Here is a 23,422-nt window from a genome sequence, read left to right on the forward strand (position 1 = left end):
AGAAGTAGGTTAGATGTAGGTTACAAATGAGATGCACTTCTAATCATGAAGGAGAAAAAAAAATACATAGGTGGAACAATGCAACTGGTGGTTTATACACTCTTTTAATCATACTGTAAAACTTTTTAATAGCTTTTCTTTAATAGGTGTGCTGTCGGGATGAATTGTGTCTTCAAGGTATTTGTTCAGTAGATCAGATGGATAAATCCTTGAGTTTCTCAACAACTGTAATTTTACAAAGCTTTTCTTTTTTTTGAGATTACTTGTGTTTTGTGTTTACTTACTTGCTCTTTTAAAAAAAAGAAAAATATTTTTACATACATTATGAGATCTCAATTTCATGAAAGATCAGAGGAATATCCTTTTAAACCTGCCAGAGAATATAGGAAAGGAGACTTCCAGGTGGTTGGATCCAGCCTCTAAGACAACGTCCTTCAGGAGCAGCCACACAAAGGCTAAAAGCTGAATATGCATCTGTATTCCTAAATTATTTTGGTACTGTGACTAAATAGGAAAATGGCATTTTATTTTGAGTTTGTGATATTCCTCATCTAGTTGCAAGGATTGTTGTCCAGTGACATGTGCTGCTTGGCTTCTTGAAGACTGTGGTCTGTGGTTCCTTCTGTGCTGCAAGCCTCCACTTTTCCCTGGAAAGAGAGATTGGTTTGTGAATTGAATATCTGAATTAATTTCCAGGGAATGCTGTTAGGTTGGAGTCAGCCAGCTCCTGCTGCAGGAGAACAGGATTAAATTTCTTGTGGTCTGCTGCTTACCGCAGCTCTGGAAAGAGATCAGTGCTGCAGATGGGGCAGAGTCTGAGCCTCTGGAGTTGTGCACTGAGCCATATTCTGGTTTTACCTTGAGGCAGGAATAGGAAGCTCACAAAACATTCCTGTTTTTGATGATTAGATGTTACTCTTGGAAGGAAGATTTAAAGTCGCGGCTCCATTTTCAAGAAAGCGTTCATTGAAATTCTGCAATGTGAAATGCAGTTTTATAAAAGCAAATACAGTGGTAGAGAGATCTGGTCCTCAAGGCATCCATAAATCAGAAAAAACAATTGGGTGCTGGGATCCACAAAGCCTCTTTGGGGATTGTAGTGCCCAAAGCCATCTCAGTGCATACAGAAGCAATAATAGTATTCTTTTTTAAAATACTGTTCTTTCTGTTCCTTAATGAATTCATGTGCATAACTGGTTTATTTGGCAAGTTTTCTTTGGCTGAGGATCTTTCTTATTTTGTACCACCCCTTATGTAATTTCAGCTTGTTCTTGATCTGTTAAAATCATCTGTGTCCAATATTACAGAAACCTTGCGTGGAAAGGAGCTCTTGAGGCCATCTGCTCCATCCTCCCAGTATCGAAATGGGATAAAATCAGTTTTCTCTGAGAACTGATTAGCTTTTACAAAGTATGTACAAGCTTGGGTATGATAAAGAATATGATGTGAAAGTAATTTTTATTTCTGCCTGTTCAAACTGGCAGTTTGCTCCCTACCAAGTAGCACAGGGAGATACTTAAGAATTTAAATGCAGAACATGAGCGATCCCTTGAAAGGATCAGTAGGAGCAGCAGCACTTGAAATATGATTCATTTTAGATTTCACTTTGAAGAACTACTTTGGAGCAGATAAAAAAGTAAGATTGGTTCCTGTTGTACAGCTGCTGTAAATCTGGTTTGTGTGACAGCACTCCAAGCACTGAGTTGTAGGAGAAAAGTCAGTCCAGGCCTCCCTGATGTGAGGGAATCCTTCCCAACAGGACAGCTCTCCAAAATGCTCTCAAGCCTCCCATTTTAGTCCCAAACCAGATTAAAACCCTAAGTCTAGGGTTTTTCTTCTTCAAATCTCAGCACTGGTTGAATTTTTCCTCTCTAGAGATTGAAATGCTGTAGTGTGCTTCGAAAGGGGGAAGTTTTACACAGCAGGGGAGACAAGTTGGTAAAAGCTGCCTGAAATGAGTGGCTACCTCAGTGTGTACTCTCAGTTTACCTCTCTGTGAAGGAAGTTTGTAAAGTGTGGCCAGAATCCACTCGTCTTTTTTCAGTGTTAGATTTTAAATGAAAACATGTATTTACAAATAAAGCGAAGAGGTTTCAAGCCAGAGAATATGAGAGTGAGCTGGAGAGATGGGGCCAACTGAATAAGAAAGTTCCCAAAGTGACTCCACACTTAGAGGAACACCTGAAGGTAATGAGCATTTCACTTATTGTTGTGGTGTCTGGATACACAATTGTTACTGTTATCTTTGGAACTGTGAAATATTTATTTCATTTATGAATCAACATTTCTGTAGTGGCTGGTGTTTGCTAGAATTAAGATACATCAGCCTTTAGAGGACTTTGTGCTTAATGGAAATAATTGAGTAATGCCATACAAGTAACCTGCTAAGTGCACATATGCACTTTTGAGTATACTGATACAACCTTCAGGCTTCAATTTCTTCGGTCCACCTTGTTTTTAGATCTAATGTATGTCAATTAATGGTAGAAATCAGTCTCTTGCACTACATTGTAATAGAAGAAGGTGCAGTTGCAGGAAGCTGTTCAGTAAACCTGTCCCAGGGGTGCAGCATCTCTTCAGCTAATGTACTTGTGGGACTAATTTGCAGTGGAACATGGAAGTAAGAAATCTTCACAGTGTTTGACTTAAATATAGCAACAGTGCTGATGGTGTCAGTGCCCCATTTGGGAAGGTCCTGGTGCAGTAACAGGATCTGTGTGAGCGGCTGGCAGGAGAGGTGACAGCGGAAACAGCGGCTCAGGTGTTAGGGACAAGCACTGCGATATGATCAGGTCTTCTTGAAGTTAAAAATCACTGTGTGTGTCTTAGCTGCAGAGCTTTTCCCTGTTTAAATTCTGAGATGTAAGTGATTGTTTTCTGCCTGTGTGTATATAATAACAGTAATAACATATTTTTCTTGGGGTTATGTTTGTCATTATTTTCCTGACATCTGTTGTGTAGGCACGTTTAACCAAAGAGTCTGCTTCAAAAGTAATAAATGCTGTGATAAAACATCCCCAATACACAAAAATTAAAAGATTTTAATGCACTTTAAAGTGTTTGTAGTAACTTCAATATTTCAGTAGTTGTTAATTAAAAATGGAATTTAAACATACGTTTCTGTCACTGTAGAAAAATCAAAATCAAAAATGGTATTTTCTAATCCACAGTTTTAAATGCTTTACTCGTGTGGCTGCAGTTGTATTGTATAGTCTAGTGGAAAGCAGGAATTTTTCTGTGACTTCATAAAAAAAAGAGCATGGAAACAATTAAACATACACAAATAAAAAATGATGCAACATTTATCTTCATGTAACTTTCCAAATTAATTGTCACTGCAAATCTCTTTCTGATGGATGAAAGCTCCATTCCATATGTGCTGATTTGGATTCTGTGCAGGAGCTGTTGGGTTTTTTGCTTCCTGAAGTTCCTGTGTCTCCTTGGCTGCATCACCTGTCTCAAGGCATATTTTACATGTAAGGTGGTTCTGTTCCTAAGCAGACAGCGTGATGAGCATCTTTTAAATGCAATTTACTATCTTTATAAAAATTGTATAAATTTATAATTATATAAATTCTACCAGACTAAGGCAGTCAGTATTTTCTCTGGGTTTTTTGTTGTGTCCTGTTTGCCTTTGATTTCTTGCTTTAAGTGCATTTCAACTTTCTGTGTTGCTGTTTCATCATCTCCTCAGAGTAGTGCAGTTAATTTTTTAAATTTTTTGTGGGCTGCCTTTAAATTTTAGGTGTAATTCTCTTTGTTTTTGAAGTTTCATCATGTTTTCTGGCCACAGACATGAATTGTAACAATCTGTTGGTGAAAGCAGGGCTAATAAATTTATTAAGCCTCATTATTTCTTCTAATGGGTAGCAGAGCAGTGACCATCTGCCCCTATAATCTCTGCATCTGTTTCAGCTGCTACACCTGTGGTTAAAGTTCAGTTTCCATGTGGATTTTGTACCCAGTGTGACAATTTATTATTCAACTTTGCTGTTTCCTTTAACCAAATAACTGTGCAGACCTTTTTCTTAGGTTCAGTTCTGTTTTTCTCTCATTTATTTTACTGGTTGCCCTTTCTCATCCCCCCCTCCAGTAGTATTTATTTCAGTTTTCATTAACCCTATGATGCCCTGTGATGGGTGTCCCCAGTCCATGTCATTACAGACTTGAGTAATTAATTCTTTCTATCTCTTTGTGGGTTCTAGTTTCTCTTCTGACCTCTGATGGGCACCTCAGGTCCCAGTCATGATGATGTGTACCGAGATGACCATAGAAAAGCAGGCAGGAACAATATAAGGACTTACAGTTTAATATAATGGCTGTTTTTCTAGTGCATATTTTTTATATGTTCTATTTAGACTCTGAGACAGTGGTCATTGTTTGCAGCTCAAGACAGCCTTAGCATTTACTATAAAAATGTTCAGCAACTGTGTCTAATGTGTGTTGGTGACAAAAATCAGTGTCCTTTCTTTTAATATTATTTCTTGTGTTCTATGCTTGTCTGTTTGCAAGCTTGACTACTTCTCTAAAGATTTAAGAATAAAGAAAGCATTTTATAGAGTCCTCTTCATTTGCAAAGACTATCCCTGACACTTGGATCTCTGAAGTGCTGTAGGTGATGGTGAATTTTGTATGTAACACTTCATTTGTGTGTAGTGACCTGTATTCTCCTGCAGTAATTACACTCATTGCCTTCAGTATAATCTTTGTCCTTCAGTCAGGTGAGCAAAGCATAATCCTGTTAATGAACAGGATGAGACAAGGAAAATGCTTTTGATTTGCATGTGGCATTCATAGCAGCCAGCAAATTGCTTCAGATAATGTGCTTTATTAAACAAGTATGGCCTTGCAGAAAAAATATGAGGTCACTGCAGTTGTAGAGCTCTTTTTTCTTCTGTTTCTAAATGTATTTCTTTATTGTTACAGATATTTCAAGACTTCCATTGCCAGCAGGTAAGTTCTCTTTTTTCACTTATGTCTTGATGTGACAGCAGGCAGCTTTTAAGGGCTTGCTTACGATACAGTCATGCTTTTATATAATCAGAATATTGGTTCTTACTGGCACTGTCATGGTACTTAGTCATGTGGGGATCTGAGGTCAAAACAAAGCCTGTTGAGATACAGATTTTTTTTTTCCATTTAAATGGTGTGTTTTGACAAGGGGAGGAGGTAACTGAGGTGTATTTATAGGCAGTTGTTAAATATGTGTGAGAGATAGTTAATGCTTAAAGCAACTCAGCAGAACGTGGGATACAGCTGGCAGGGGAGCAGAATAGGAGCAGCAACAAATGGTGTTAGTGGTGGTTCAGAGGGGCAGAGTGCAGGGAAATGGGCTTGGGGGGTTTATGGGTGGAAGGAATCTCCCCAGGTCATAGTGGGGAAGGTGACACAGTGTTTACTTGGTGACACAGGTGACTTGTGGCTGAGCTGCTCTATTGGACTCTTCTATCAGTGGTGTTTAAAAATTAAAAAAAAAAACCAAAATCCGTAAACCTAAAAATAGACAACAAAACTCCCCAAAAATATGGACCCCACCAAAAAACCCTAACCCTGCTGGTCTGATTTTTTAAAGTATCATTTTTTGTTTATTGTTTGTTACATTTGCCCTTTAACAAAGTTTTAAAATTCATGCATTCATTTGTTCGATGGGCTGGAGTTGTGATGCAGAGCTCAGAGTGAGGATGTCTCCTGATCCATGGCAGGTAGAATTTGTCCATCTATTCCCTGTTTGTAACGTGAATTCTGGAATCCTGACTGAAGTGCACTTTTACTCCTGATTGATCAAGGGATTGGATATTTGCTGTTAGGCCTGCTGTCTTTTATCCTGGCCCTCTGCCCTAATGATTTTGGTTATGTATTCATACTTTCATTTGTTCTTGCTGATATTAACACCTGCTGTGAGGGTAGCTGCTCTTTCCTGTTGGAATCAAATGGCAAGTTCAGTTAAAAGCTTGATAGCTGATATGTTGTAGTCTTTTCCACGAGAACTTCAGAGCAGCTCTTCTGCAAAAAAGTCATGTTTTCTTGAAGCAGTGAAGAGAAGTTTAAATGTGGTGGAAGTCTTTTAAGGATGATGCCTTTAAAATTATTTTGAATGCTGAGAGTGGTTGTTTAGGAGGCACTTATGGAAAATATTGGAAAAATCAATACCTGGCGTTTAGGTCAGGCTGACAGGAAAATAAGGATTGTTGTTAGGTTTTTTTCTGCAGCTTCAAGGACAAGGATGTGTGATGAAACTTTTTCTGAGTTTATATTTGGGACTTGAAGAGCTTGGCTGGTGTGAATGTGAGTCACAATGAGATTATTCTTTTCAATTTGAGTCTGTGTGTGGGAGTGTCCTAATTGTACTCCAAGACTGTGTCTTGCAAGTACTGATAGAGGACAGAAGTTTTCCCAGGATTTTCAAAGGAGCTTTTCCCATGGCATGACAAGAGGACTTTAGAGAGGATATAAAAACGACACACCGTGGTTTACCTGTAGCAGAGATGTGGCAGCACCTCCTGGTAAGGGAACTAAGGAGACTTGTTTTGAAAATATGCTTAAAATATTGTCAGAAGGGAAGGCTGGAGTCTCATAGAGGTCTGTATTGTCCTGTGGTATTACAGTATTTTTATTAATGACAATGAAAATGGACTTGATATGTCTTTATCTGCCAATAACACCAACACAAAAAGAGTGATTAAAATTCAAAAGAAATGCGATAAATTGGAAAAGCAGCCTGGATAAAAGATATAATATAGTTGAATAAAGATGAGGTTCTGCATTCAGATGGGAAGTTTAAATCATCAAAACTCATCTTTGCAATAAATAATGGTATTTTCTTATTTAGAGTTTTAAAGAACTTTTTTCTCCTGAGTGCCACTTTCAGCAGTGGACAATAGATGTCACTAGAAATGTTCTCACTTTTGCCACCTGGTTTTAGTGGTCTAGATTTTCATCATAATATTGGGGGGGGGGGGTGATTTGCTTTTGCAGTGTTTGAAGATTTTGCAGTAAGGAGACTACTTCAGGTGGTGTCTTTATTGTTGTGTCTTGTTTGAGGTTGGATTATACATAAATTTGATATAGGCAGTGGTATATCAAGGTCATCCAGAACACTTATTTCCTAGCAAAATCTTGTAAGGAAGGATTGTTTCTGTGCAGGAGAATGCATTAGTGGATGAGGTCGTTAGTTAAATCATTACTCAGGAGAGTTATCCTGAATTAATCTGTATCACTGCTTTAAAGTTCATGGGTAACTTGGGTTTTTACTGCCTTGTAATTGAGGCTATGGAGATGAGCTTAGAGAATTTTCAGAATGTCAACCAGGAGGGGTTTGGAGAACAATTTGCTAAAATATTATAATTTTGAAGGTGGGTAGAGAACACAGTTCTGTCTATAAATGAAGTTCTTTTGCAACATAAGTGTGTTCACAGCATGCCTGGGGGCATGAAAGACTGGTTTCCTCTGGTAAATGCAGTTAAACTTTCTCTGTTGACACTGTTGGGATTAAAAGCAATCCCTCCTGGATTTTGTCTCGCTCTGAATTTAAAACAGCTCTAGCATCTGTGTGATATAGGTGACTTTTCCTAAGAGCTGGTCCTTTGTTCCTGATCCTGCAGTGCAAACATGTCTTCATTACCAGAATGAAGAAATAGTAAGGAAGCAAGAAACTGTATCAAAGAACTAGAGGAAAATAAAGACAAATACAAGAAACAAACATATACTGGATTTTTGGTTTAAAATTCAATAAAACATTATGCCAAAATTGAATCTCAGGTACAGTTGTTTGTTCTCGATGACTCCTCCAGATATTATCTGGTAAGTCAAATAAAATCTTGCTGACTCCTAACATAAAGTATCGAAAAGTTAATAGGAAATGCACATCTTTTGCTTAGGTCTTATTTCAGATATGCAGCATATTTTAAGTCTGCTGGGTTTGTGTTCACTTTTTGCTGTATAATGTACAATTTAGGTAAGCACTGTTTGCACACTGTCATTGTTATCTTGAAATATTAAATGGTTTTGTAACTATTTTTACTTCCAAGTCCTCATTTAGGACAAAAAAAAAAGAAAAAGTTACACAATTTCAGCTCAACCAAAAGATGTTTCTGAATTAAAGGCATGTCCTCATTCAGTCTCTTGGTGTGTTTGGCCTTGCTGCTTACACAGGGCCTGCTCATGATCCACTTAAGGAAATCAGATTCATCTCCTGGCCTTGGAACAACCTCCTGCTTCCCCTTCCTCTTACTCACTGGGTAGGAGATGGGGTTTTGATGTTGTGCTGTGCAAAAGATCCTCCTTATCCTAAACCTACACCTGCCTGTGTGATGAACTTCAATACAGCAACCAGAATTTCAAAAGCCCCAAAGGGTTGGGTTCTTCCTACGATGTTAAAAGACAGAAAATTAAAAATTGGTTGAGGTATTGCCAGAGTTGCAGTAGGCAAGAATTGACAGAATTGAGGTTATGCAGAATTCTTAAAATAAATGTTCACATGTATTACAGAGGGTAATAAATTATGCAATGATTATTCATGCAGCTGAGAATAAACTCAGTAGCATGAGCAGAGAGCTGTTGTTAATATCTCTGCTTAAAGGGGGGGGGAAAGGTAACCAACTGTGTAGGCAGAAGTAAAAAAAAGTAAAAAATAGTGGCTTTTTGATTTGTCACTTCAGTTTTAAGTAAGAATTAAATACAAGCTGTACTAAGACTGAACAGTTCCTCTCATTTTAGAATCCCTAGCATGGTGCTGAAGGGATTGCACAAGGAAACCTGTACTTCTCTAAAAGCTGTACTTTCAGTAATCCTTTCAAAAATCAGGATTTTTTTTTCTAGGAATCTTTGCAAATGTTACGAAAAATTCTGGGGTTTAAGTAACAGCAAACTTAGTTTTCATAGACTTGTAATGAATTTATTTGTGTAATGAATATGGAACTGAAAGCAAGTTTATGAAATATTAGTGCTGTCAAGTTAGAATAGGGCATGCTGCCTGCATGTCCTGTACAGCTCTAAAAATGTGAGAGGACTTTTCTTTTGATGCAGATATGGCCTGTAGCTTGAATTCTTTTCACTACCAGCAAGGCAGGTGTTATTGCTAGATTTCCAAATTCCCTGCTATTACTGCTGGATGAGGTTATTGCTGACAAAGCTTAAATGTTACTTGGAAGAAGTTTCTCTTGTTATTTGTGCATTAAATCTTCATATTTTAGAATTCTCTTTTAAAAGGTTAATCATCTATTCCTCATAAAATGCATTTTCCCATTGTTATATACCTCTGATATTAGGAAAAGCAATGTATTTATCCTTTGTAAACTGTCACTGCTGAGTGTTTCATGTTTTTGTGTTGAAAGCTTGGGGAGGTAACAGCCTAGACCTTGACATGAAATCTGTGCAATTGCCAACCTTTCCAGTGAAACTTTCTTGGTTTATTCTGGCTGTGCTTTTGACACTGTCCTCTTCCCTGCATTCCCATCTGCATTTTATAGCTAATTGTCCACATAGGGCAAGAGCAACAGCAAGATTTGGGATGAAAAACATTTTTATTAGTGAGGCTGACCTTTGTAGTAATACTGAGGTGATGAGATATATTAAACACCTCAAGAAATTGCAAGTTAGCTAAATTATAATGTTTTTCCTTTAGAAATTTGAGCCTGACAGTCCAGACAGTTTCCAGGCCATGCCTCTGTCCGTTTATTCAGTCCATAACTTCATCAGTTTGTCTGTTATGGTGCTATCATGGGAGACAGTGTTGAAAGTCTTGCTGAAGTTAAGAGAAATGGCAACTCTTTGTCTGCCAAGCTTGTATTTTAATCAAAGAAGTTCATTAGGTTGATCAGGCATGTTTTCCCTTTCATAAATCCTTGCTGACTATTTCTAATCACCTTATTGTCCTCATTTGTTTAGAAATGACTTCTGGTGTTGTTACTTCCATCACTTTGTCAGTGACGGAGGTAAGGGTGACCAGCCTTAGTCATCCAGACCCTCCCCTCTTCAAGTTCTATTTGCTTTCTTCCAGCTGTCAGCAACCTCCCCCATTTGCCAGGGCAGTCTGTGAAATGATTTATAGTTAAGAAACTTGCCCTGGCTGCAGAACATTGTTTTTCTGGGATTGTGTACAGGGATAGAGGAAAAAGGAGGAGAGGGGGTAGAAGAAAATAAGTTTCAATATAGAGGATTGACAGTATGTATTTAAAAAAAAAAATAAAATCAGTAAATAAGCCAGGTTTATTGGGAATGATGTGGCACCACTAGTACCTGGTCTAGACTGATTTTATGCTCAAAGAAAGTGAAATTTGATATATTGGGCACTTAATGGGACTATGACATGATTGCATAAGGAGGCAGGGAGTAAGATTTGATTACATGAAAGGTCCTTCAGGTCCTCTGTCCCGTGTCCCTATGAATCTTAACAAGCTGGATCAATAAAGTCTGACACTTTAAAATAAACAAAAAAAATCAGCAGTTCAGCACATTCCTTTATCATTTCCTGTAGTTCTGGCTCCCATGGTTTTGGAGACACCCACACTGCTGTGAGGATTGTTCTTGCCTTATTCCTGGGCAGTCACCTCCAAGTGGGAGAATTCCAGCAATCAAGGGTGGATCACATGCAAATGTACCACTTGAATGTATAGCATCTAAGATATTTTTCTTTGTTTTAATTAATTTCTCATTTAGAACAAATTGGAACGTTTTATCTGCTTCCTTAGAAATTGATATTTCAAATGACATCTTTAGGAATTATGTTGTTTGGAGGGACAAGGATACTTTTCCTAGGGAAAATTGTTCTTTTGCAAGTGGCAGAAAAAGGTGTGGCTGCTTCACCTTGGATAACCTGAAATATCCTGAATTACAGTTATGCAGTTCAGCTTTGAATGAAGTCAGCTGCACATACTCTTAATTCTTTTAGATGGTGTATGTGATTTTATTCCTAGTTTGGAAAGTTTATTTTAGAAATAATAAGATTTTATTTATTTTCTCGGTGAGGATGGACAAGAAACTTGAGCCTGTGTCATTTGGGCACCTGGTGACAGTCCTCAGCCAGGTTTACCAGGGAGAGATTTGTCAATCTTCCATCTGAGAGGTGACTAATGTGTGAATTTGTCTTGTGTAGTTAAAGGTGCAAGGAGTGGGGTTCATTCAGTGCTTTATTTTAAACTTGCTAACAGTTGGCATTCTTCTTAAAAAAAAAAAGGCAAGTTATAGAGCTTTTGGACAAAATAGAAAAGAAGAAAACTTTGACAAGTCTTAGTAGTTTATTTTTTTGTGGGGTTGAAGGGACACCTTGGACAGAAACTATTGAAACTGAACTACAGATTGTTGTTGGTACAATATCAGAGGAATTGCAGCAGAACTTCGAGCTCTATACTACATGCTGTCAAAAAATAAATAACTTGTAGTAATGTTTTGATTGGAACAGGATGCTTATGTACTCTGAGAAGATGTTTACCTGTTTTGGTGTCAAAGGAATACAGAGCAAAAATGGTTCCTTGTGGGTCCTGTGCCATTAAGTGCAGGTGGATATGCAGGACCTGGCAGCTGACACTCAGCTGAGGCATTCCCTAAGTGAGGAAAGTTCTTTGCACTCTGTACAGCCACATGGATGTTCTTGCTGGCAAATTGGCAACTGGTGGTTGTGCAGAAACAGCTGGAGGGATGTTGGCAAAGGTTATTCTAATGATACACTTGGAGATCTGAATTAAAACTTTGTCTGGACTCTTTCAAAGTTACAAAAATGGGACACTGGGTGGTTCAACATTTTAAAAGGATTTTGAAAGGGTTTTTGATAAGTGGTTACGGGTTTCAGGATTGTTTTTTACTTTTGTCATAGCAGGTTTTTTTGGTTTGTAAAAGTTTTTGTATAGGCAAGGTAAAGGATGTGTATCTGCTAAGAGTGATTGGAGAATTCATCTATCTTCTTTTGCAGGAGAAAAAACAAATCCAAGAACAGAGCCAGCCTGGCACATGGAGAGCAGTGTGCTATAATCAGGGCATCAGGATATTGGGAATGAGCTTCTGCTGCTCCTTTACAGCACAAAACCTTCAGTGGCAGTCACTCAAACTGTCTTGTTCTGGTGCAGAATTACTTAAGGAGAAGATGAAATTTGGCAAACTGAAGAGTCCAATAATCATGGTTCCTAAATATATGTTCTATAGTCTATTCTGCTGATGCTGGTGATGCATTCACTGTTTTTATACAACTGTTCCACAGAAAGTGCAGCTTCTGTGAATTTCTGTAACCCCTTGCTGTAGTGTTGGAGTGTGTTACTACCCAGGGTCTTCACAGCAACAGCTCTGGAGTAAAGGAAGGGTGGGGATAACAGTGTGACTGAAAGAAAGAATCTCAATATAAAACTGGATCTTGTGTAGTTGGCTTATACAAAATGTTAGTGATTAGTGTGTGTTTTGTTCTGCAAGACCTGGGCTGGGAGTGGCTTGGGATCTTCTCCCAAAATATACACAAGCTTGTTTGAAGAGGAACATCACTGACTACAGTGAACCGAGAGGAAAAACATTGCATGGTGAACTTTAATCAACTGTTTTGTTGTAAGTTACGCCTAAAATGACCGTAAATAAAGGATTATATGATCTTTCCTTTAGTTTATTTTTACATCCTTAATGTATAGTTTGAACCGTCTCTTTATGCCCTTAGCTTTATGCTCTTTATGTTCGTAGCTTGTTTGTGCTGGCTTTGTGCAGTGAAGACTGGGAAGAGGAAGTAAGAACAAAAATTGTTACCTATGGCTTCCCCACCCCCTTTCCCTTTTTTGTTTTCAGGAGAATATATTAAATTTAATATTTAAAATAAGAACATATTTAAGATATGATAGCTTGCAGGTCTTTTCCCTAGGGACCACTAATTTGAAGATGAAAAACTGCAAAAATTCTTTTGTCAGGTATAAAGCTGATGTTCTTCAGGTATTCATATGGAAGGGTCAAACTTAACAACAACAAAGTCTGTTCTTGTAGCAAGTACATTTTTCCTCAGGACTTTACTCTGAGGAAGGGTCAGGATAACAGAAGAGGGCTGTTAAGTGCCTGTGCTTTCATTAGTGGGCTGGAATTACACTTGAGATAGATGGGAAACTTCTTAAGAAATTCTTACATTGTTTAAGTCTGGCACAAAGATGTTTTCCAGATTATATCTTTGTGCACTAATTATTCCTGTAAGAAGATCTTTGAAGTTTCTAGTTATTGTCCATTCAACTGACTTACTGGAATGGTTTCACATGGTTTGATTTATTTTTTCCATGACAATTGGGGAGAATTATCTGTGATAACTCTTTTTGTGAAAGGCTTAATACAGAGAAATCCTGGAAATGTATTTCCAGGATTAATAGACTTTATGTTGTGATTCACGTTGTCTTTAGATGTCTTAGTGGAGCCAATTTTCATGGATTTGAAGAGCAGCTGAACTAGTATGTCTGATCTCCACTACAGGTCACTTCTCTGTGGTGACCAGGACCCGAGGGAATGGCCTGAAACTCTGTCAGAGAAGGTTTAGGTTGGATATTGTGAAAAGGTTCTTCACCCAGAGGGTGGTTGGGGACTGGAGCAGATTCCCCAGGGAAATGGTCACAGCACCGCTCCTGACAGTCCAGGAGTGTTTGGACAACACTCTCAGGCATGTGGTGGGGATTGTCTGGGTTCCTGTGCTGGGCCAGGAGGTGGACTTGATGATTCGTGTGGGTCCCTTCCAACTCAGGGTATTTTATGGTACTAAGGAAAGGTTGGACTGCTACTAAGGCTTTTAGTCCCAGTAAAAAATGTATTGATTAGCACTGAAATTCCTGCTGACTGTTCCCTGGTCATCTATGTGCCCTCCAAGAGGTGGAGTAAAAGGTGTTACTGAAACTTGAGGCTTTGCAATAGAAGAAGGGTGAGGGAGTGAAGTGATTATGATTCAGTGAAGTGTTAGAGGTAGTGACTACCACTGAGCTTCTGGAAACATCAGAAACATAATTACTGAGATTTTTATATAGAGCTTCTAAAAGTAGAGTATTAAGTGGAAGTTTTAAGGACAGTGATTAGGCTTTGTCTAATGACTTCAAAACTTGAGGGGTGAAGGAATTCTGTCCTACCCCAAGGCAGACGTGACTTAAGTTGTTCCTTGAAGATAGTTGACCTCTTAAGATGACAGTTTCACATCTTCTTCTGCAATTTAAAAGTTATTAGGCATTTATTTCAGGGTCCTTGAACTTTCCTACTCCCAGTTTAAGTTTATGGCATTTCTTGTTTGTGTCTTTGTGGCAGGACAAGGTTTATATTCTTCCTCTGTTTATGCAGGCACTGATATTTCTTTGTTCTGGACTCATGTTCATTTAAAAGCTTGAGTGCTGAGTCTTGAAATGCATCAAATGGGATTGTGGAGAGCAGTACCAGAGGTTTTTTGGAAGCTGTGCTCTGCAGCTCAGAACTGTGCGAGAGATGAGCTCTTGGCCCTGTCAGATGCTGTTACATGCTGACATTGCTGGCCCTGTGATGTTTGGTAAAGTAGGTCATTCAGGCTGCCATCAGAAAGGAGTTTTTTTGGCTTTTTGATCTTTTGTTTATCATCTGAAGACATAGGATACTTATTTAACATCCCTTCTTCAGATCTGAAGAAGGGCTGTGCCCAAACATCTTTCCCAGCTGTATCAGTTGGTTTTGTACATCTTGGCCTTGCCTATTTTCATTTTTATATCAGCATTCTTGCACATCTGTTTCCAGCTTCATCAAAGCCTTTTGTGCTGAAGTTGTCAAGTCCCTGGGTAAAGCTTACTACACTTAAAGCTCAGCTGAGTTTGGGGCTACAGAGCGGAGGTTGCATTGGTCTGCACATCAATTTCCAGCTGTGGAAGGATGCAGAGAAGGGATACCTGCTGCCTTTGACACACTGAATGCTGCTCCAGCCTGTAACAGCTGGTTACCTCCACTAACTTGAGCTGTGTTTGGTGCTGAGCTCCTGGAAGCCTTTCTTAAAATGAAGCAACAAGTTCTTGTGTTTCTGAGCTCTTTGACACCACTCTGCAGGCATTTTCCTAGGTAAACAGAACTTGTTCAGCAGAACTGTGCAGTCTTGTGTAATTGGAGGAGCAAATGAGGCTATTTAAGGTGGTGGATTTTGCATTGAATAAAAGATTTTGTGTTAGCTGAGGATGACCTTTGATTCCCTGTAACAGCATAAAATGACTGCCTGAGGAGCTGTTCCTTGGAGTTTATTGCTGGTCCCATGAAGCAGCAATGTAGCTGAAAGTTCCTGAAAAGTGAATATCCCTTCTTGGTACAAAATAGGAAGAGGGATTGATTAAAGTGAATAGGAATTGAATTTTCTGTGGCTTAGAGGCTCAGCTACACCTGGCCTGTACTGGAGGTTCTTGTAAACTAAGCATGAAACTCTTTTTTTTTTTTTTTAATTTTTCAAGCCAAATTTTGCTAATTACAGAGAGGAAGGGGAATTTTGCCTATTTAACAATATTTTCTTTTTTTTTTTTTTAAATATGCTTTTTTTTGCTTTATAGGTTAGGCACTGAATTTGCTTGGTAATAGAGCAGCATTAATGTTCGTGTTATAAAACTTTAAAAAGATGTTCTGTAAGAATTAAAGATTAATTTTTAATTTTCTGCTTTCTTAGACTTGAAGGGTAGCAGCATTGGCTTGTTGATTTATTCTGTGACTCTGGAATTTTAAACTTAAATAGCTCTTTGCTTCAGCCTATAAGAGTTTGTTTATATATAAGGGATTTATGCTATGCTCATCCTTCACTAAGAAATACAATATGAACTGTTCCCCCCGTGTGTTTTCATACATAAATGGAAAAATACTGCATTATTTTGAGGTCATGGATTGCTGTTTTATTCAGTTTGTAATTGCATTTAATAGCTTGGGAGTCTGAGGAGTTACTGATGTTATATCTGTGGTTTATGTAACACTGGGAGTCAGGTTCAACTTCTTCCTAAAAAGATGTTTGCAATTAAAAGGGTTTTGATGTGCTGTTGTTTTAGCTTTGTATTTGGCATCTGCAGGAGAAGCAGGACAAGAGAGACACGTCCAGGTGACACCATTTCTGGTAAATACCTGACCCTATGTGGCTGCACAGCTTTCTTACTTTCTTTTGTTTAATTGCTTCTTAGATAGATGAGAGAGAAAGCAGCAGATGCAACGAGACACTGAGGAGATTTGCTGACCCAGAAGCAACTTCATTTTCCTATATCCCTCTTAGAAGATGTGGCTAATTATTTCTAGGTTACCCTTGAATTGATAAAGGTGGATTTTAAGAATCTGTAAGGTCAACTGATCCACTCCTGGATCCCCTCCACTGAAGAAAAGTAATCCTCACAGAATGCAATTCCTTTAAACAGCTCAAAGCCTGGGGTCCTTCCCCTTCAGATACCTTCTACTGTGTTTACCTCATAAATGGAAGGTTTTTGCCATAAGAAAGGGAAGTTTTGTAGGGTCAAGGAAGGTTCTGGTGACAATTTAGATTACTTCTGGACTCCTCCAGTCACCCCACACTGGAGGCTGAAGATATGCAGTGCAAACTGATAAGCACAATGAATCTTGCACAGACCAAAATGATCAGATTTTATTTGCAGTAAAATAAGGAATAGCATGTTCACTTTTTCTCTCTTTTTTCACGTCTTCTCTCCAGGTGTCCATGAAGCAGATTTTAGCTTTAAGCAATGGAATAGTGAATGAATTTCTCAAAGATGTCCTGAGGATAGAAATGGTTTTGTTGGGTGGATTTTTTTGTAAATAACCTAGAACAAGAAGAAACAGAGATTTTGAATCAGTGTCCTAAGGAAGGAGTAATTTTAAACCTTTTTCATCTTTCATGACATTGACTTTATCCTTCTCTACTGTAGTCTTCAAAAAGTAAATGGAAGGAAGTGGGAGAAGATGAGCAGCTTAGTCCACCCACAGGGAAATCTGCTACAACTTTCATGCCTGAAAACTAATACAACCCATATGGATTTAAAAAATGGCTAGTCTTTATTTATGGAATAATAAAATTAAAGTTAACTTAGTGTCCTTTTTAGCATCTGTTGTCTTAACAGCATAGGCTGGGAGGCTGCACTGCTGCCTGCTCTGCTGCACAGCATCACAGGATCCCTTGGGAAGGGAAGGTGTGGGAAACCTCCTAACACTGAATTCCTCCTGCTCTCTCCCAACACCCTGATCTGTCTTGCTCCCCACCTCACTACTACCAATAGGTTAAGATTTGAAAAGAAAACCAGTGAATTCTGTCAACTACTATTTTTAAATGTAACTCAGATGATCCTAAGGCTAAACAGGTAACCATGGTTCAGAAGGTTACCAAGTGTTGTTTTAAAACTCTGAACTTTTTGGGAATACCCAAGATTATCCTACTATTAAGCTCACCAAATGGAGGAATATAACAAGAAATTCAGTATTGGACTGACTTTTTGCCAGAAGAATGTCTTAAGCAGAGATCCTCAGCAGTTTATATTCTAGAATGAGTTTATCTAAGTGCTCTCTATCTTTCTTCTTTGGGAGAAAAATGGCCTAATGTAGTCTGGAGCATGGAATTAGAGTTTGCTCATATTGCAAAGTCTAAAATGAATTTACAGAGGTGATCCTGCTTCTCTGTTGTGCTGAATCATTTCTGTTGAAAAACCAGGCTTGGATTTTGACACTTAAAGTAAAATATTATTTTTCTTTCAGTTCTGCCTGTCAGAATGCTCAGAGTTAAATAAGAAAGACTATCTCTGGTGGCAGGATAATGATGACAGAGCCTCTCAGTCTGCAGAGACCCTTAGAGGTCCTGGAGCCCATGACCCTGTTCTCCTCTGCACCCTTTGGCAAAGGATGTTCAGGAGGAAGCTGAGCTAGAGGAGGTGTGGGTGGAGCAGAAAGGGCTGCTTGGGGGTGAGGATGATAGATTTAGAGACCAGGTAATCCAAGGCAGATTTCCAAAACAGCCTTAGCAAACACGAGTTTAGAGTAAGGCAGAGGTCAGGACTTGTCATTTTGGATTTGTTATAATTACAATGCACCCTTTTTCAGTAGTTCCTGTGAACAAAGATGATGTTTGTTTGACTTTAGCTAAGAGGAAACTTAGGGTAGGATAATATTTTCCACTTTAAAATAATTTATACACCCAAAGAATAATTAGAATATTTAGATAAACTCAAAGAACTAACCTGAGGGAGTGAAGATGGATGAAGATTATGGTGCAGTTACAGTGTCTGGACAGCCCGTTTGGGGAATTCTGGATACTAACATGGAAAAGCAAATTAATTCAGATGCAGAAGATTGTCACTGAATCAATAAACATATTTTATTTTTTAGAACATTCATCAGCTATTCATCAGCTTTATGGGCTACACTTGTCATGGTAGAAAGCATTTGTGGCTTTACCAAAAAAATCCTGCACTTGTTCTGAGGGTAAATTTGTTTGAAAACTTTCTTTATCAGCTAGATGAATGCAAGGAACTCTTCCTCCATCTCCTACAGGAATATGCAGATTTCCTTCAAAACATTGCCTTTGTTCTTCAGTTTCTAGTAATTACTAGAGTGATAAAACAGTAGCTCACAAAGTGGCTAAGACTATGAATTATTGAATCCAAAATAATAATAAGCATCACCATCATCATCACAGAACAGGTTAGGTTGGAAGGGACCTTCAAGATCATCTACTTCCCACCCCCCTGTTATGGAACAGTCACCTTATACCAGACCAGAGTGCTCAAAGCTCCATGCAACCTGGCCTTGAGCACTTACAGGGATGGGGCATCCATGATTTCTCTGGATGTGTCTCACCATCCTCAAAGTGAAGAATATCTTCCTAATACTTATATTCTTTCAGTTCAAGGCCATTCCTCCTTGTTCTATCACCATATGCCCTTGTCAGAAGCCCCTCTGCAGGCCCTGGAAGGGGCTCCAAGGTCTCCCTGGAGCCTTCTCCAGGCTGAACACTCCCCACTCTCTCATCCTGTCTCCAGAGCAGGGGTGCCTCCAGCCCTAATGCCGATGTCATGGCTGTGCTCTGGGCTGTAGCTCTTCATTTTTGTTCTAACAAGTGAATGGGCTGCTCTTTTCTCCCTTGGAGGAGATCTCTGTTCTGTTCATCTGGTGGCTGAGGTGTTGCTGAAAAGGAACTGAAAAGCAAATTTCTGTTCTGCTCTCCATCACTACCCTGGTACCAATCTGTCTGTTTTCTTCACAGTTTCCAAATCTTGAGTTCAGTTTGATTTCTCAGTGCAGTGGAACTTGGACAAGTGTTCCCTGTTTGAATCTGTCCTGATCCCCTTCCTAACGATGCTCCAACTTGCCATCCAGTTTGATCAAAATTTGATGAATAGAGATACTAACTGTTGTGAAAAAAATTAGTTGAATAGCAGAGAGTTCCTAATGATGCCATTTACTGAGGGAGAAACCGGGGTCAGTTCTGTGCTGATGAGGTCTTTGGAACACCCGCAGGAGCTCCAGCTCTGGACTTGACCCTGGAGAGAGCCAAGGTTTGCCAGTTTGTCTGATGGGCCTGGTCTTTGTTTTTGTTTGGATAAGCTTGAGTGGAAAAAATCGGACAACTTTTATATGTCCCACAATTGTAAAAAACAAACCCCTGCTGTTTAACCCTTTGTTCCCCAGAGTTTTTTGATTTTTGAAGGTGGCATCAATAAGAGACGGGTTCAGCACCACAAAGAAAATTTTTAAAACTTAATACCTTGATACAATTTTAAAAAATGTGTCTTTTTTCCTCCCCTCTTGCTTTCCAAAAGCTGATGCTGATATTCAGTAATCTTTAAAAGCAGTCTGAAATTGAGCAACCAAAATCATAGTCATAGCAGAAAAGTCTTAACTTGAATTTCCTTGGGGCAGAATGCCGTTTCTTGTCTGACCTTGGCCTGTCTGTTGTTATTGGGGTAGTCTGAGCTTTTTTTCTGGTTAGAATGTGTGTTTCAGGAAAATGGCCAGTGCTTTCTGCATATTCTTAGTAAAAACTCATGAATTCTTATTTTTGTAATAAATACTTTTTTAGGTTTTTCTTTGATAGCTGTTATCATCATTGCTTACACAGAGACTACTACACACATACTGTCAGTGTGTGTCAGCAAACGCATCTTGCACAACAAGAACCAACGCTCCTGTTTCACAGCCCCAATTTCTGACAGATGCTTCTTACCTCAGTAAATGGTATAATCTGATTGGCATTACTTACAACACATTACTTTAAATAAATGCTGCTCAGATACCTACTTGATGAGCAGTATTTATAAAATGTTGTAAATGCTCAGTACACTGTGTATACTGGAGATGTATTTGACTTTTCAAGTTTGTTTTTTTTTACTTTGTTCCTTGTCTGCTGCTGCTTCATCCCTGTCTGCCTTCCTCCCTGCAACTTGGAATTTTGGGGCTTTGGAACATCTCCAGAACATAAATTTTATGCTTTTGGCCTTTTCTTTTGTGCAGAAAAATATTATCATGTTATTTAAAAGAAGAGAATGAGCATATGTCCACTGTGTACTTCTTATAATAACAAATAGATATTATTTTTTAAAAAGCATCAAGGAAGCACTTGGTTTAAGTGAAAAAAATACATATTCAGGGTTTAAAATGTTGGACAGCTTCTAAAATTGAATTTAAAAAATTCTCATGTTATGAAGTACTTAGTTTTCACCTTCATTTCGTAGTCTAATACAAAAACAAGGTATGTCCTTGAGAAGAATGAATATAATACTGGTATTATATGAGCAGGCAGTATCTCTTGACACTTGGATTGATAATCTGTATTAGCCTCATCTGTTAAAAGTGTAAAGAATACAGAGTTCACACATTCTGTTTATTAAAACTGTCCTTGGTAATGCACTTACCAGTTGATATTTAAAGGGTTTGATTTTCGTAAATAAAATTTAATTTAGACCTTCCCCTTTTTACCTGTAGATATTTTTTTATCTGCTTTTCTGGAAAACATTTTCTTTTTATGGAACAAACACACTTTAAAAATATATATTTTACACTCTAGAGCACAAGTCAAATCAATATAAGGAAAACTGAAGTTTGCAGTTTCCTTTTTCGAATGAAACAAGTCTGACTTGCTCAAGGTCACCAAGGAAGCCCATGGCAGAGCTGGATGTATAAAAGCAGATTTCCTGCCCTGCCAGCTGCAGCATGAACCAGAGAGGTACCGAGCCTGTCTGTGCCCCTTCTGTACCCACACAACTACAATAATTGGGGGTTTCAATATTTACTGTAGCATGTTTTGCTTTATTATTGAAGATAAATGTAATCGACTTTGTCACCAGAAGTGTTTGTCTGTCTGTGTAGTACTGAGGGGCTTGGAAAATTTTGTGGTGGGGGGAGGAAGGCACCCAGGCATGTCTTCAGTTCCCTTTGGCTTTCTTCAGCCCCAGAAGGAGCTTTGTGCCTGAGCAGTGATGCAGAACATCTGATGGGCCTGGTTGTGGCCTAATCTCTCTCTCTCTTTTTTTTTTTTTACCATGGAATATTTTTCCTCGTTTAAATAGAGAAGCAGACAATAGTTAAATGCAGTTGCTGCTTCCTTTCTTCTTCTTCTTTTTTTTTTTTTTAATCAAGAATTTTGACATACACCACTAATTCTGCAAGGCCAGTCAGTATATTGAGAAATGAGATGGCAGTAAAGAATGGTAATTAAACATATGCTATAGACGAGTGCATGCTACTACAAGTAGGCAGATAGGTTAACTTGAAGGCTGCTGGCTTTAGATTAATTCCCTTTTGGTTCTAGTCTTGGATAAGCCTCACGCCTTACTGCTGAGGGCTGGGAGTGAGAAGAGATTACCGTGGAATATATAAAGAGCTTTAATGATAAACGTGAATCTTGTTCCTGTTGATTTTAATACGTGTTCTAGCTGAAACAGTTATTTATAAATTTTTTAAAATACTTTGCTGTAAAATTGATATTTGCTTTATTTCCATACACACATTCTGCCTGGTTGTGTGATTATTATAAACATCGGCTTTTGCAGTATTTATACTCACCATTTTAAAAGAAAACTGTTTGTAAGCAGTTTTGGTGTTAGGTGCTACAAAGTTAAGAAGAAACAAAGGCCGTTCACCATGTGGGGTGAATGTCTGAAGTGACCTTTGACTTCTGATGAGAAGTCAATAAAGAAGCCCCGGGTTTAGAGGGGGCTGGATGTGGCACTAAGGACTGGCGTGGGCTGCGATATTCGTTCTTTAGGGCCAAGCAGCGCTGCCAGGCTTCTTCCATCCATAATCTCGTGCAGTGAGGCAAGTGCTGATGGAGCGTGTGACCCCAATTCCTACTGAAGTTGGGGAAGTTCTCCAGCGCTTATAGGGAAGTTCCCGTGTGCTTAGAGCGAAGTTTTGCTTTTAGGACGCCTGGCGCTTGTGTCGGTAAAGGGACACAGCAAATGTGTAAAAGCGATGGCAAAACGCGGGTGCGGCAGGGAAGGGGCGGTGCGGGGCAGCCGGGAACAGGAACATCAGCGGCGGCGAAGCGAGGCCGGTCCGCAGCCGGGCCGGGCGGCATTTGCAGCGCTCTGTCTTTGCGCAGAGGGTGAACCGGAGACGGCCGGGCGCGGGCAGCAGACGGGGATTAGCATATTAATGGGAGCCGGGTAATCGCCTCCCGCCCCTGCCCGCCCTCCTCCGCAGGGCTCACTCCGCCTCGGCACCGCTCCCGGGGAGGAGGGGGAGGACGAGGACGAGGAGGTGGATGATGCTCCGGGGCGGGGGGAGATGAGGCAGCGGCGCGGCTTCCCCGCAGCGGAGCGCGCTGGAGCCCCGGGCGGGCCGGGGGACCGCGCTCCCCCCGCAGCCAGGTGAAGGCGCACCGCCCCGGGGAGGGCCGGGGCTCCCTCCTCTCCCCGGGATCCTGCACGTCCAGGCGGCTCCAGCCTCCCCCCGCAGGAGCCCGGAGCGCTGAATCGGGACATTGTGTGCCGGAGCTGGCCGGCATCGAGCACGCTCTGTGTATGTGGCTGCTGGAGGTGGCCGGGCAGCAGCCCCCGAGGCGGGCAGGTGCGGGCTGCATGGAGAAAAGCGGCTGCAGCCCATTCCCCATGTGCTGGGCTAAAGGTACTCCGACCTTTTATTTTTATAGAAGTGTGTGTGTATATATGTATATATATGTATGCATTTCTCTCTTCCTCTTAATTTAACGTTTTACCACCTGTGGTTCTATCGTTTTTTTCCTTGCAAAGCCAAGCTAGAAAATAAATATTCTGGTCATGCGCTTGCAGTGCGGAGCTGCCCCTCTGCAGGAGCTGCTTCACCTGACAGCTGGGATGCTTCGGGTTTTGTGGGGGTTTTTTTTCCTCCCTCTGCCTTTAAGAATGATTTGAAATGAAAAGAGCGCTTGAGCTGTTTGGTTTGTACTTGCACTGATGTGAGGATCTGACGGCTTTGTTTGTGATCTTCGTATGTTTGAAGCCGCTGCGAGGGTGATTCTGCTTTCTCTCACCTTTTAGAAGAAGTAGTTTTAAAGTCTGAT

General features: G+C 39.7%; 1 protein-coding gene across 8 annotated transcripts in view; it reads left to right on the forward strand.

The window, feature by feature from the left end:
* PTK2 (protein tyrosine kinase 2) overlaps nt 1–23,422 on the forward strand; it is a 189,561-nt gene that overhangs the window by 36,327 nt on the left and 129,812 nt on the right. For 3 of the 8 annotated variants that reach the window (XM_084207202.1, XM_084207204.1, XM_084207205.1), the window contains exon 1: nt 22,629–23,007. The exons of 1 other annotated variant lie outside the window; for it this stretch is intronic. In XM_084207202.1, the coding sequence (XP_084063328.1) occupies nt 22,905–23,007 (103 nt within the window). In that variant the 5' untranslated portion in view covers nt 22,629–22,904. Of the gene's footprint in view, nt 1–4,926; nt 4,954–22,628; nt 23,008–23,422 lie in introns of those variants that run through there. 4 more of the 8 variants (XM_084207207.1, XM_084207206.1, XM_084207208.1 and 1 more) reach the window with 2 other exon arrangements.

The sequence above is a fragment of the Fringilla coelebs genome (genome assembly GCF_963513975.1).
Source record: "Fringilla coelebs genome assembly, chromosome: 1".
Taxonomy (NCBI): Eukaryota; Metazoa; Chordata; class Aves; order Passeriformes; family Fringillidae; genus Fringilla; species Fringilla coelebs.